The sequence below is a fragment of the Melanotaenia boesemani genome, chromosome 10 (assembly GCF_017639745.1).
Source record: "Melanotaenia boesemani isolate fMelBoe1 chromosome 10, fMelBoe1.pri, whole genome shotgun sequence".
In the NCBI taxonomy this organism is placed as follows: domain Eukaryota; kingdom Metazoa; phylum Chordata; class Actinopteri; order Atheriniformes; family Melanotaeniidae; genus Melanotaenia; species Melanotaenia boesemani.
In genome coordinates, this window is record NC_055691.1 from 32,373,602 (window position 1) to 32,387,962 (window position 14,361).

The following is a 14,361-nucleotide window of genomic DNA, read 5'->3' on the forward strand; positions in this document are numbered from 1 at the left end:
CATTTTAGGCTACGGAAAACTGAGAAGAAGTGCATACATTATTAAATGTCTCCTTACCACCTATCAAAAAGAAAACACTACAATCTGTCATAGGTAGCCTAGATATTGCTGTCCAGTCACACACCTTCTGCCAGCTCACTGCTTCGCTAACAGCTCTCAAGTCAAAACACTGTCAGAAAAGTGGCAGTAAACGTTTTTAGGAACATTTGTTTGACTCAATGTACAAAAATACGTGTTTGTGTAAAGACAATTCGTTTTATGATACGTTATTGTTGTATAAGGGCGGAAAATGTACATCACAAAAAGTCTGTTGACGCATCATCCTTGTTGCATCTCCTAACAACAGACGCGGCAGCTGAGGAAGGCAGTCCCGGTTCGATGAAAACTCCCAACAAACAAATCCCGTGGAACGTCAGCACCATCTCCACAGAGCCTGTCTAATTAATTGCACTTATTCAAACATCAACAGTTCTTCACTTCCTCGCGTCAGCGTATCACTGAGTCCAACTCCCTCCTTCTTGTGGTAGACTTTGGGGCGTCTATTTACGATCTATGCAACAAGATGCTCCCTCTCTTTCTCTTTCTCACTCTCACACACTCAAACGCCCACTTGTTTTCTCACTATTGCTTTGCTCCTTCAGAAGCAGCCCCGGTCTGGGAGCGGGACAACAGTCCACCTAAGCACGGAGGCAAGACAGATTTGTCCCTTTATCGAGTCTTTTTCAGCATGTCTGAAAGAAGCCAGCCGCTTTTTACGCGCAGATGCTGGTGTGTTGTTTGGATGTTGGCAGCATCAGTACCTGTCGAACCAGGTCGTGAAATCCAACAGTTCCTGTTCCTCTGAACTCAGAGGCTCATAGCCACCTTCATCTGATGAGTAAGTGGAATGAGGGGACTCTGGGTCGGCAGAGTAGCTGTTGGAGAGCGTTGGGGATGGAAGCCCGCATTGAAATGCAGCCGACACAGCGTCATGCTCATCAAGAAGCTGTTGCAATGCCCTGATGTATTCCACCGCAGACCTCAGGGTCTCCACTTTGCTCATCTTTTTGTTGGCGGCGCCATTTGGCACATGCTGACGCAGAGTCTGGAAACCCATGTTGACTTGTTTGACCCGGTTCCTCTCCCTTTCGTTTCGCCTGGCAACGGCCACAGGCTGCTGCTGAGGGATGGAGTAGCCGAGACCGTTGAAGCTCAGACGGCGCTTGCACCGCAGGAGCTCCGGCGAGCTGGAGCGCTGTCTCTTCAGCACCTTGGTTTTGCTTTGGAAGTCGGTGCCGCTGGTGTTTGGGTGGACAGCCGGTACTGCGTCCTGAGCCGGGGCGTGCAGGGTGATGCTTGCGCGTCTTTCGCCTACTCCAAAGGTGAACGCTGTCTGCGTGGTGGTGATGGTTGTAGTTTCCATCTCACTGAAAGTTCTTCTGACGTGACGGATGCAGGGGGAAAGTAACAGCAACAGTGGCACAGGAAGAAGAGCAGGAGTGGTTGGCAGTGTACAACTCTCGTGTCTTTCGCGTGGGGACCGTGTGGCTAACTGTGGTCCAAGTCTCTCTTGACTGCTTACTCCACGAGCCGATCTGACCCAAACTTTGGCAGCACTCCTCTTTTTCAACACGCGCCCCAACACACACCCCACCCACCCCTTTTTTGGAGACGCACGCTTCGTCGCGAGGCCCCGCCCCCGCTGTGTGATTCTTCTGCACGCCGACTCCCCGGGCCAGGCGCGTGGCTCAGGAAGCTCAATAAACAATCCCGAGCTTTCACTGCGCCGGGAGCACGCGCTGGGCTCATTTACATTCCAATGTCTCTAACTTGAAGGCCCATTGGTCGATTCAAACGGCCTGCAACCGTGCGAAAAGAAAGAAAAAGGGGAAAAAGACAGAGAAAGAAGAAAAAGAGGAGAGAATGAAAAAGTGAATAGTTTGGTTCTTTGAAATGCCTTTAGAATCTGACAATGTACCCCTGGCAAGTCTTCAAATTATCAGTCTTCCCCCCTCGGCCATCTTTCTCCTTCAGCTCTTTACAATCACAAATACCAAGGACGCTCTCTGCTGTATCTAGGTTACAAATTCACAAAGAAAAATCAACTGCAAGCGTGTCTCTGAGCACATAGTAATTGGCAGTTATGAAGCTCGCAAAAGGACGCGATTCATGTACTTTTCGGGTTTATAAGGAATGCAAATGAAGCAGTCCTCACCTCTAACTGTGCTCTGCGTGACCACTTTATTTGTTTCTGTACATTTTTGCCAAATCCAATTTAGCTCTGTATCTTCTTTTACACTCGAGAGGTTCGCAGGTAAAATCCAAACTCAATTCTGAAGCGCGTGTTTGTGGCTGCAGCGTTTCAGCACCACACCAGAGTGGACAGTTAATCACGTCTTTATTAGTTTGACCCCCTCAAATCGAAGTTTTGTTTAGTTTTATTTTTGTTCTGTTTTCGTCATTATCTTTAATACATCATGATTTAAAATAAATAACCGCCTTTCTCATGTATACTTTTTGATTTCCACTAAAAACAGAGTGAAAAGTCTATTCAAGGACCCGATGGTCGCTGTCGAGTAAACAAAGATGGGACTCTTGCGACCTCTAGTGAACAAAAGAAACAATTACATCCAGCAAACCAGCCCATCCCCAACTCCACCTCCCTGTCTGAAATGAAACTCCTTCAATAATTAAGACATCACAAAGAGTTTTAAAAACCTCCTGAAGTAACATCTATTCATTTTGTTTTCATCGTTTTTTTGTGTTGATGCACTAAAGACTGGTCCTATTTTGTTGGTTAATACATTCATAGGATTTTATTTCGTTAAATGCTTAGGTTTATCTTTATTTTCTTTCAAAACTCTCTCTCTCTCTCTCTCTCTCTCTCTCTCTCTCTCTCTCTCTCTCTCTCTCTCTCTCTACTTGAACGAATTCAGGTGTTAAGGTTTGCAGGAAGACAGGCAGGAACCAGGAAGGAGCAAACAGCTGATACAGTAAAGAGATAACAGAGGTTTTTTTTAGTGAATTAGAGTCCTTGGAGGAGTGACAAAAAAAAAAAAAAATGAGGCAGAGTTGGTGTCAGTGCAGCAGGCCAGAGACAGCTTGTAGTGGGTCTTCCAAGCTGGGAAATGGAACTCTTCGGTAAAGGTAGGTTGACAAGACAAAAACGTTAGCCGTCAGACTGTTCACACAAACTCAGAAGAATCTCTGAATGGCCAGTGTAGGGTAAGGCAATGATCTGGCGATGAGTGGACTGCAGACTGGCTCTTATGTAGGCTGGCTGAGCCAAACAGCAGCAGGTGAGTGGCATCTCCCGTTACCACCAGGTAAGTAGAATCTCCAGCTAGCACCACCACCACCATGCCCAGTAGGATCTCTGAATCACAAGTAGCAGAACACAGAACATGACGAAATACCAGTAAGAAATACATTCCTGACATCCGGAGGTTAGCGCATCAGGGATGTGTGTCCTTTGAGAGAAGGGTCTACTAAATTAGTTTAGTAGACCCTAAACTAAATGACCCAAGGAGAGAGGGGGCATCAGGAGAGAGGTAGGGTTGAACCCCCTGCCCCAACCCCACCCACCCTGTTGTTTTGATGGTTATTGTTTAAATGTTCAGGGTATAATGTAAACAGAAATAGTCTTTTTGGGATAACGTGTAAGAATAAGACTAAGAATAAGAATAAGAATAGGAATAAGAATAAGAATATGAATAATGCCCAAATACACAACAACAGATTGACCGGGTGAGCTCTGGGAATTCTTTTTTTGAATGCTGCCATCCTTCATTAGCTAAATGTGTCTTATCTCAGTCTAATCTTACAATACCAGAAAAACAAGAAAGTAGTCACTTTTTTTTACAGCTCCTTATTTGAATGTACTCATATTTAACTCTGTTCTTTAATTATGTAAAAATTGCTGCAAATCATAAAGGATCAACTTTATAACTTTGAATTCACACATCTTACACTTTGGTTTTACTTTTGGTATTTTTGTGATGACAAATTTACCAAATGTCTGAATAGGCCATATTTCTTGTGTAAAACCTGTTCAGACACTGTGTAAAAATGAGTCATTGCCAGTAACTGAGTTTATCTCACATCAAACTGAAAGTTGACACAGCAATTGTTAAACTAACATTCGCCTGTTCACAGAATACATTCCCAACAAACTGGAACAGGTTTGCCACAAAACTGGAAAATGTGTGTAATGAAAAGAAATAATTATTGTTAAACAACTTCAGGGCATTTAACTGGCAATATCAGGTCTAGACCAATAAGCTCAGGAAAGCACCTCTCTGTGACAGACAGCATGGGAAAGAACATTCATTCAACAGCATAACGACAATATTTCTCAATGTAGAATTCCAAAGTATTTTAAAATGACATCATATGTGGAAACATCACTAAAACTGAAAGCAAGCAATACAATGCCAGACTATGTCCTACACACAAAACGATGGATCCTGAATAAAACTGGCTTGCCTGCAGTACAGAACTCTAACCCACTGACTACATCTGATTAATTATGAAATAAAAAATGTGACTAAATAACCCCAAAACAATCCACCTCCTCAGTTCAGGCTTGTCATGAACCCTGAATTGGGGGACTTTGAGAACAGATGGTGCAATACGGTGCCAAAATAACCATCTTAGAGATCTTGCCTGACCCACCTGTTCTCTGCTGCATTTCAATAGTTTTTATTTAGAAGTAAAAATCTACATCTGGTTCTTTTAAGCTGGAATCATGTTTTAATATTGTCTTTAACTTTATTCCTTGCATTTTATCTATTTTATTTTAGCATATTCCTTCTGCTTTTATTTCATTAATTGCATTTCTTTTAATCTTTATTTATTTATTTTATTTTATTTTTTAATTTATTTATTTTTAATGCACTTGTCTGCACCCTGCTGTAATGATTTATGTAAAGCACTTTGAATTGTCTTGTACATGAAATGTGCTATACAAATAAATTTTCCTTTGCCCGTCTGTACAAAAACCGTAATGAATTTGTTCTGATTCACTTTATCAAGCAATCAACCAGTCGAGGTTTATTGTCATTACATACAACAATGTAATGACAATTAATTAATAATTATACATAAGTACAACAAGATTATCAGAGTTGTGTTTTGCAGAGTTAATATTTAAACATGGCATTATCATTTAGACTTTAGCGCTACATTATTTCAAAGGGATATTTATTTTTATCCTAAACTGTTTGAAAACTTTATTTGTGTTATATGTCATCTTCATTTGTGTTTTTTTTAGTAATATATACCAATATTTACACAAAATTTTCTTTTTATAATCATTCCAGAAGAATTCAAATAAGCCTTGTGGATGCAAATTTCAAGCAGAGGCCCAAAAATAAGCACAGGGCTCAAAAGGTTGAAGGTAATGCAACACACTGGTAAAGACTTTTGTTTCAGCTAGATGTGTTTTATTGCCCTTGGTTGAAATGTAAGTTATCGTCGCCTCATTTTATTCCTTTTGTAAACATTTTTAAAAATAGGATTTCATGATGGATCATATATTTTGATCCTGTTTCATGTGTTGATTTATTGTTAATTTTATAAGTAATAATTTATGCAGTGAAGTGGTTTTTCATCGGAATAAAAGTGCTCTGTTTGGGAATACCCACTTTGAGCTTCTGAGGTTTTCCTCTTTACACTTCCTGTACTTGGCCTTGTATCTACAGCAGGGGGCGTACGGAGAAAGCACAAAGGAAGACTGTTTCATGTAACTTCACTTACCATGTTCTAAACAAGGTGAAGGTCTCTGGTCTGAAATGGCATCTTGAGTCACACCTGAGCTACTTAATCCTGCTGCTGATGAGGAAGTTTCATAATATATTAGTGAGATGAATGCTGCATCATGGGATTCCCATGTAATAGTTACCACAGAAATAAACAGAAAAAAATTAAAATATAGTAACATGACAGATTTTTTGTATCATGGTGACTTTTGACGATATCAATAAAATCATGTATTTGAATTCTGGGGCACATTTCCTTCCTCATTACCAGAGTCATGCTTTGATAGACAGTACGTTGCAAAGGTTTTGAGCCACACTTTTCTTACATTTTGCTCACGAGGAACCACATTTTCTCGAGGAATCAAAATTTTCTTGGTTTTGTTCAAAGCTTTCTAGACCTTTTGATTGTTAAGTCACTTAAACACATTTTTTGGGGCACTTTGTTACTAGTAGTCTGTCACAAAGGTACATGGACTTACAAAAATACCCAAATTCATGCAGTTTGGCAGACATGAAATAGTATTATTGCACCAACAAGGTGATTAAAGGTAATTATTTTACATCTTGCTTTTACTTCTAAAGAGAAATACAAACACAGCAGGCTGCTGTAACCTGCAGAAATCATATTTACAGGTGAAGGTGTGGCTGTTTATGATAATAAAGCCAATTCTTTGGCCCACTACAGTGCCTACACTCCAACACTAATCATTTCAAATCTTTTCTAGAGAATGAGTCACGGCATCGGTATTCTATATATGGTACACGTGTGACAGTAAGACTGCAATTAGGTGTGTGAGTCTATGTGAGAGTGTGAAGAGAAAGAAACAAAAATACCTAAATGAAGAAGAGGCCAATGAGAAAAAAATTTAAGAATTCCCTGCAAAAATCCCCTTTAAAACATCAAAAGATTAAAAAGAATAGCAGCTGCAGCTGAATGTTTGTCTCTTAAGGGCCCGTTCTCATATTTGCTTTGTGCTGAGGGCCTGTCATAAATGCAATTAAAGAAGACTTGAACTTCTCACATGTATGTGACCTTCTGCAGCAAAACATGTTTTCATTTGGCTTAATTGTCTGTTTGTATTTTGTGTTTCATTTCATTAAACCTTTTAGATAGGATGTGGGCCTTTAGAGTGGTTTTTCAATAACAAGGATTAGTTAGTGACTCCACAGTCAGTGACTCCCCCAAAAGTCTTTTTTCACTCTAAGAGGTCTGCGATCCACTTCCAGTGACCCAGAAAAGGGAAGTGTTCTTATCACAGGTTGTATCACTTCTCTATTCCTGACACATTTGCTGGACTATATGCGTATGTGAGCTATATTCCTTACAACGTGCCTCTACTAACCCAACGTGTGGTCAGGACACAGTGAGGTAAATGAAATGAGATAAATAGACGTATGCTCACACTAATAATCTTTAATACATACGCACCAATGCAACACAAAGATTCTACAATGTTTTGACTTTTGACTTTTGTTTGTTCTGGGATTTTGCATCGAAGAGTTAATAAAAAACCCTCACCACAATTTTAAAAGTCATATAAAACACCGATGACAGAGAGAGGAAGTGATGCCTTGTATGGATCAAATAGCAAAACGCAGCAGTTTTCAGTGAGGCTGGCCATGGAGACATCCCCTCTGCCCTTTTTAACCGCTTTCTCTGATTCAGTCTCATGACACAAATTCACACCTGCAGGATTCAAACCTTACAATGGGGGGGGATTTATTTTTCTAAATTCACTGGAACTGGGTGGTTTTCATGGGACACTATTTCAGTGCAAGCAGATGGAGTTGCTTCTGCAACTTTATCTGCTTGTTTTATCTCTTAACAAGAAAACCAAAGGTCACAAGTGGTTTTTATTATAAAGATAGCATTACATAAGTCCACAGTATATGGTAAAATACCAGGACTAATATTCATCTAGTCAGAGCATGTGGTTTTATTTGTGCAATTGTAGGGGGGAAAATAGAATAAACATTAACCTAAGGGTTGACAATGACATGCTGATGATGCAATGATTAAAACAACTCGAAACACAAGCAGTTTCAGTTTCCCTTAAACAAACCTTCACATCTTTTCTGCAAAAGGTGCGTTCCGTTTAATCACTGGGAGCAGCTCGATTGCCTGGTTGATGCAGAGAATCAGAGAATAACTCATTGTTTGTGCTAGAATCAAACTCACCCTCTCTGGAAATCCTAGAAGGAGTGGCAGCCTGCCGGACGAGGAGGAGGAGGCAAAAGCCCACATGACGTGAGTGTATAAATGTTTTTCAGCTTAGCAAAGTAAAAGAAAGCAAGAAAGCAAAGAAAGCAGATCAGCTGGAAAAATAAGTCGGTGCTGCAATGCAGAGGTATGACAAAAGCCTTTTTTATTGTATTCCATCTTTAGTCATTTAACTAATCTGTCATAGCTGGTTTCCTACTGTGTGTATTAAGCTACTTTTATATAATGCACTGAATAGGTTTATTTACTTTCTTTTTAAATGTCAGCAGGAAAAATAAAAAGACTTTTACTTGAATTATGGTGAACTAGTTTGTCTGTTTCCCCTTTGTCCTTTAAGAAGTGTTTCATTTAGCAGCAGCCCTGATATATCATGTTCCCTCGCAGCCCTCCTAAACCTCAGTTTGCCAGCTGGCTTATAGAGCAAGTGGAAACGGGCCAATACACAGGGCTGTGTTATGTGGAGCAAAACAAGTTCAGAGTTCCCTGGAAGCACAACTCCAGAAAGGACTGCAACGATGAGGACAATAAAATATTTCGGGTAGGTTTAATGATCAAGTGAACTTGCCACTGCAGTACAAGTTTTGTAAGTGACTGTGTGATTAGATAAGGATGTTGATGGCTTGTTGACACGTGTAACTAAACAGCAGATTTAGCATGTGTAAACAGGAAATATCAAACCTGATTCTGCAGTGCGGATATGCAACAGAAACAACCCCAGCATACCAAACTACGACACACAGTTTCCATGAGCCAAAGAAGAGGCTAATTTTTCAGTTTCAGTTACATAGGACCGAATAAGAGCTCCTGTTTCTATTTTTATAAAGGGTCTATGAATGATTAATGTAAGGAGTGTCTTATAGTCTGTAAAGTAATCAGGAAGTTCTCCCGTCAGGAAAAATGCAGTGGAGTAAAAAAAAAAAAAAAACAACAGCAATGCATCAAAATACATTGAAATGTAAAGTTTTTTTTTAAACTTTCCTTTCTGTTTATTTGCCACCTTTGGTTTATACCAAACTTAAATGTGGTTCACAGGCCTGGGCAGTGGCGAGCGGAAAAATCAATGAGTTCCCCAACAACAAGGCACGGTGGAAAACCAACTTCCGCTGTGCTCTGAACAACCTTTCCATGCGCTTCAAGATGATAAGAGACAATTCCAAGAATCCAGATGACCCACATAAAATCTATGAGATTATCAACACTGATTGTAAGACAGTTGGTACTGAAGCCAGACTTTCACATGTGAGGGGGAAAAAAATAATGTGATGATCTGTTTTCTCTATACGTAGACAACTATGAAGATCCACCAACTCAGCACTCCCAGGATGACTCAGACATGACTCCAGATATCTTCATCTCTCCTGTAGATGAACTTTTCTCTGGGCATGAGGTGCAGTAATGCCTACAATGCACTTTCACTTCAGCTAATAAGCTTTATATTTACAAATATGTTTAAGAATACTTCAGTACTTGAACATATACATTCTTTTTTTTTCATAGACCGCTTTGCTTAATGATTTTGTGGCCTTGGATCTTGGCAACCACCCAGCAGGTATCATTTGTACCCCATAGACAGGATAGTAGTTATCTTTGGTTTCTTTTTAAGTTAAGAGTAACTTCATTTTAATGTCAAACAGGGGACCAACTCTGGACAGAAAACTATGCCCAGCATGATCCGGCTGTCCTTGGAAATTATCCCACTGCAGTTGAGAACCTCCCACAGTTCCTACCAGAGAGTCAGCCAGCTTACATCGAAGGTATGTTCAGTTACAGAAAATCAAACAATCTTCCTGAAGAAATGTTTGTTAAATTATTTTATATGTTGGTTTTTTTCCAAACAGCAAATGCTCCCCACATACCCGGTTCACCTCAAATGCCACATCTCTGTGAATTGGAGATCTCGATCCACTACAGGAAAAGAGAAGTGCTAAGGAGGACGCTGATTGCCAATCGTCTACAGCTCCACTACAATCAAGAGGTCCCTGAATTCAACACCCATCACATCTGCTTTCCTTCTACAGGGGATCTCTTGGACCACAAACAGGTACACCATTACACCAGCTGGTCATTTGATGTAACTGAAACAATAAAAACATAATAAACGGCTGTAAACAAAGAATCCCGCTTGAAAATGATAGACTTTCCGTTCATTTAGTTATTTGTTTTAGTTCTGATATTTTAAAATGTTATCCAGTAAAGAAAGTAAAAGATGCAACATGCAAACAGAAGAAAAAATGGTTTGTTAGACCTTTCTGGAAATAATTGCAGCATTTATTAACAAGGTGTAAAAAGTTAAGAACCTTTTCCTCTGGGGGAAAAAAATGGCCAAAAGGAAATCTTAAAAATCCAGTTTCCTTTAAAACTTGGTTTGTGCCTCAATGGAAATCTCAGCTTAGCTTATTTTGAATATGTAAAAGATGGCTCTGCTTTCCCTGACTTATTTCACCTCTACTAGTGTCAGTTGGCTAAGGAAGCAGACGACCGGTCATGTACCATAAAAAGGAACTGACTCCTTTAAGTTCATGTACAGTACATCCTCTGATGTTTTGTACTTCTCTGATCATGATCCTCTTAATCTTAGATTGAATACACCAACCGCATACTTAACAGCATCGAGCGCGGTTTGTTCCTGGAGGTGGATGAAAGTGGCATCTATGCTCGGAGGCTGGACAGATGCCATGTGTTTGCCAGCACCAGTGACCCAAGTGTGGCTCATCCAAACCCCCCAAAATTGCCCCAGAACACCAGGGAAACGCTCCTTGACTTTGACAAATTTGTGAAGGGTAAGTGTGGATCACCTTGTCCTCTAAATGTCCAAACCTATCACTATTTATTGCTCATTTTGATGCAAGTTAGCATAAAGTTCAAACTGAAACAGATACTTCCATCTGTGTGTTTGTTTCAGAGGTTAAACAGTTTAAGGAGAACAGCGGTGGCTCTCCTGAGTACACCATCAACATGTGCTTTGGAGAAAAGTTTCCTGATGGGAAACCTTTGGAAAAGAAGCTAATCGTAGTGAAGGTAACACTCTTTCCTATATTTTTCTTGTGCTCCTGCACTGTTTTAAACCCAGGTTAATTTTCCAGTCAAGTATAGTAGATTTTTATTTATTTATTTTGTTACCCCCTGCAGGTGGTGCCTCTAATCTGTCGATATGTTCATGACATCGCCCAGATAGAAGGAGCTTCATCTCTTCACAGCGGCAACGTCAGCCTGCAGATTTCACACAACAGCCTCTTTGATCTCATCAACTCTGCGTTTGCTCTGCCAACAGCTGAAGACCAGTTGTCTCCTGCAGAAACTTTTTCTTTAATCTGAAATCTGATTTCTCATCAGCCTCCGACAGAAACTATTTCAACCCCTAAAGTGAGAAAGAGAGGCAGGAAATCCTGCTATTGTCCAAAGCTAACGGATCCAGTTAACTAAACGTGTCATAGCAGCTAAAAGCAGGAATGAACAGACTTAACCTGACTACTGAAGACAGTGGCATTGTTAATCACCATTGCTTTGCAGTATCTACATTTTTTACTGACATTTTTCACTACAAAAATAGAAATAGGGCCAACTGGACTGTTACATGACTAATGTATTACGTTTAACAAACTTTTATATGATTACTGTAGATGTCAAATTATGTTATTACAGTGTAATATTATCCACAGTTATTAACCAAATGATGGCAAACATAACTAACCAGATAAAAAAAAAACCTTACAAAAATTTTTTGGAGAACTTGTAAAATATACAAAACATTTATACTCTTAAATGTTTTCTTGTTTGTTTGTTTTGTATGTGATTATTAATTTTTGCATCATGAAACCAGTGGTCATGTGTATGATGATTCTATTTTTATTTTTTCTAAGAAACTCTTTAATATTTTGCTGCTCACCTCCCACATTCTGTATCAGATAAACTGGAAATATTTGGATAAGCTTAAATTACTGAATCACACTCATGCTATACTAAATTCTATGACTCCTAAATGCTGGAAAGTTTGAGTTTCTGTTGTAGAGAAATTCCACATAAGCTTGAACTGGTGTTACTCCATTTACAAAAAGTGTGTAAAATGTAAATAAACACAGAATGCAAACATTTGCAAATAATTTCAGTCCTATATTTAACTAAGAACACAGCACACATAACATCTGATGTTATAAAATGTGGTATTTTATATAAAAAAAACTATACACTCACCGGTCATTTCATTGGGTACACTTGCTCAATCTGCCAATCATATGGCACCAATTCGGTGCATTTAGGCATGCAGACATTGTCAAGATGACTTCAAACAGAGCATCAGAATGGGGAAGAAGGGGGATTGACTTGGATTTGGCTTAGATGTAGGTCTACACGAGCTGGTCTGAGTATTTTAAAAACTGCTGATCGACTATTATTTGCAGAAAAGACCATTTATACCAAGAAAGGTTAAAAAAAAGAGAAAATATCCAGCAAGCTGCAGTTGTCTGGATGAAAATTCCTTGTTGATGTCGATGGGCAGACTGGTTGGAGATGATAGAAATGCAACAGTAACTTAAATAACCACTGGTTACAACCAAGATATGCAGAATAGCATCTCTGACCCCACAGCACACTGAAACCTGAAGCAGATGGGCTACAGCAGATGACCACAACAGGTGTATTTCCTGTCAGCTAAGAACAGGAAACTGGCTTATCAAAATGGGATAATTGAGAATTAGAAAAATGTTGCCTGATATGAGTCTTAGTTTCAGCTGTGAGATTCAGATAGAAGGGTCAGAATATGCCATAAACATGCAGCTTGATTCCATCCTGCCTTGTATTAGTGGGTCAGGATGGTGATGGTGTGATGTGAGGGATACTTTCTTGGCACACTTTGGCCTTTTAGAAATAAACTGAGCATAATTTACCCCAGTCAAATGTCCATTTTATTATGAGCTGAGCATATTCTGATGGTTAATTCCAGCAGGATAATGCACCATGTCACAAAGCTCAAATTATCTTAAGTGAATTCACTGTACTCCAACAGCCTTCACACTCACCAGATCTCAATCCAACAAAGCACCAGGATGTGGTGGAACAAGATATTCTCATCATGGATGTGCAGCTGACAAATCTGCAGCAAGCGTGTGATGCTGTCATGTCAACATGGAGCAAAATCTCTGAGGAATGTTTTCAACACCTTGTTGAACTGATAACATAAAACTGAAGGCAGTTCTGGAGGCAAAAGCAGATCCAGCCCGGTACTAGCAAGGTGTACCGAATAAGCGAGGGTAGAATTAAATATATTTTGTACATAGAATCAAAGTAGATTTTTAGTTTAATGCCTGCAAAAGCTTAAGAGGAAACAGGACAGTAAAATAAGCAGTCTTTCATAATTAAAGATGGAGAGGTGTTTGCCACTCTGTAGAGCTGTAAGCATGTTTGGGATTCCATATTCCACTATGCATGATGTTAAAAAAATAGAATAATTCATAAATCTCTAAAAAGAAGAACTTCAGTGCTGATTGATCAGCATCTTTGGGATCTCGTGGTTGACGCAAGTTTAAAAAGAGAACAATTCAATTGTGCAAATCCTTGCATGAATTTAGCAATTCTTCTGAAAACCACAGTCAGAAAACATTTTGTCATCATGTTCAGATTCATGCTGACACTCTACCATGCATAGAAAAAAAAAAGATTTACCAACAAGATCACTGAAACTGCTACCTTCTCTGGACCTGAGCTAGTTTAATATGGACTAAGATGAAGTGGAAAAATGTTCTGTGGTCTGACTAAACAAAATTCATTTTGAAAATTATGTTAAAAGAGGAAAAACTGCATCTGCACACAGTTCAAAAGGAAGCATCAGGGTGGCGTGTTAGCCCACTTGACATTGGCAACATGCACATTTGTGAAGGTACAGTGACAGCAAAATAATACTTACAGGTACTGACACCTGCTGCCTTCCAGACATTTTTGACAGTATTGCTTACAAGACGCTGTCAAATAGCATTTTTCACATATTACAGAAACATGGCTCTGTAAAGTAATAATCAAAACCACTCATATTCATCAAACACTGAGCAGCTAAAATCTCCCAGAAGTGATCACTGGCAGATAAAACGGCATTTAGCATCATGCTTCATCAAATTAGATTAAATAACAGTCAAACAGAACACAAAAAGAGTCAGTGCATAAGTTAAAGTAAGACAAATCACCCATTTTCCATCAGTAAATGATTTATTTCTGCTTCCTCTGAGAAACACCTGTCCTGTCTGATAAAGTCAATGCAACAAAAAACAAAACATTCAAATAACATGAGCACCTGGTTTTCCTTCTTTTTTTTTTAAGAGTCTTCTGTTTCAAGTCCTTGGCTTTATTACACTTAAATATACATTACAAAGTAAAATCAAAGACAAACAAATAGAAACTCAAACAACCAAATGT

At 39.3% G+C, this 14,361-nt stretch overlaps 2 protein-coding genes across 2 annotated transcripts; one reads left to right on the plus strand and one right to left on the minus strand.

Moving 5' to 3' along the window:
* Positions 1–438: 438 nt before the first annotated feature.
* ascl1b (achaete-scute family bHLH transcription factor 1b) lies at positions 439–1,572 on the minus strand. Its single transcript, XM_041997378.1, has one exon. The coding sequence runs from the start codon at positions 1,400–1,402 to the stop codon at positions 794–796; it is 609 nt and encodes a 202-aa protein (XP_041853312.1). The 5' UTR covers positions 1,403–1,572; the 3' UTR covers positions 439–793.
* Positions 1,573–7,954: 6,382 nt separating this feature from the next.
* On the plus strand, positions 7,955–12,062 carry irf7 (interferon regulatory factor 7). Its single transcript, XM_041998107.1, has 10 exons — positions 7,955–8,086; positions 8,344–8,497; positions 8,992–9,163; positions 9,246–9,346; positions 9,457–9,508; positions 9,594–9,713; positions 9,798–10,000; positions 10,538–10,739; positions 10,862–10,977; positions 11,089–12,062. Exons 1-10 carry the CDS (start codon positions 8,079–8,081, stop codon positions 11,272–11,274), a joined length of 1,314 nt encoding a protein of 437 aa, XP_041854041.1. The 5' UTR covers positions 7,955–8,078; the 3' UTR covers positions 11,275–12,062.
* Positions 12,063–14,361: the final 2,299 nt, after the last annotated feature.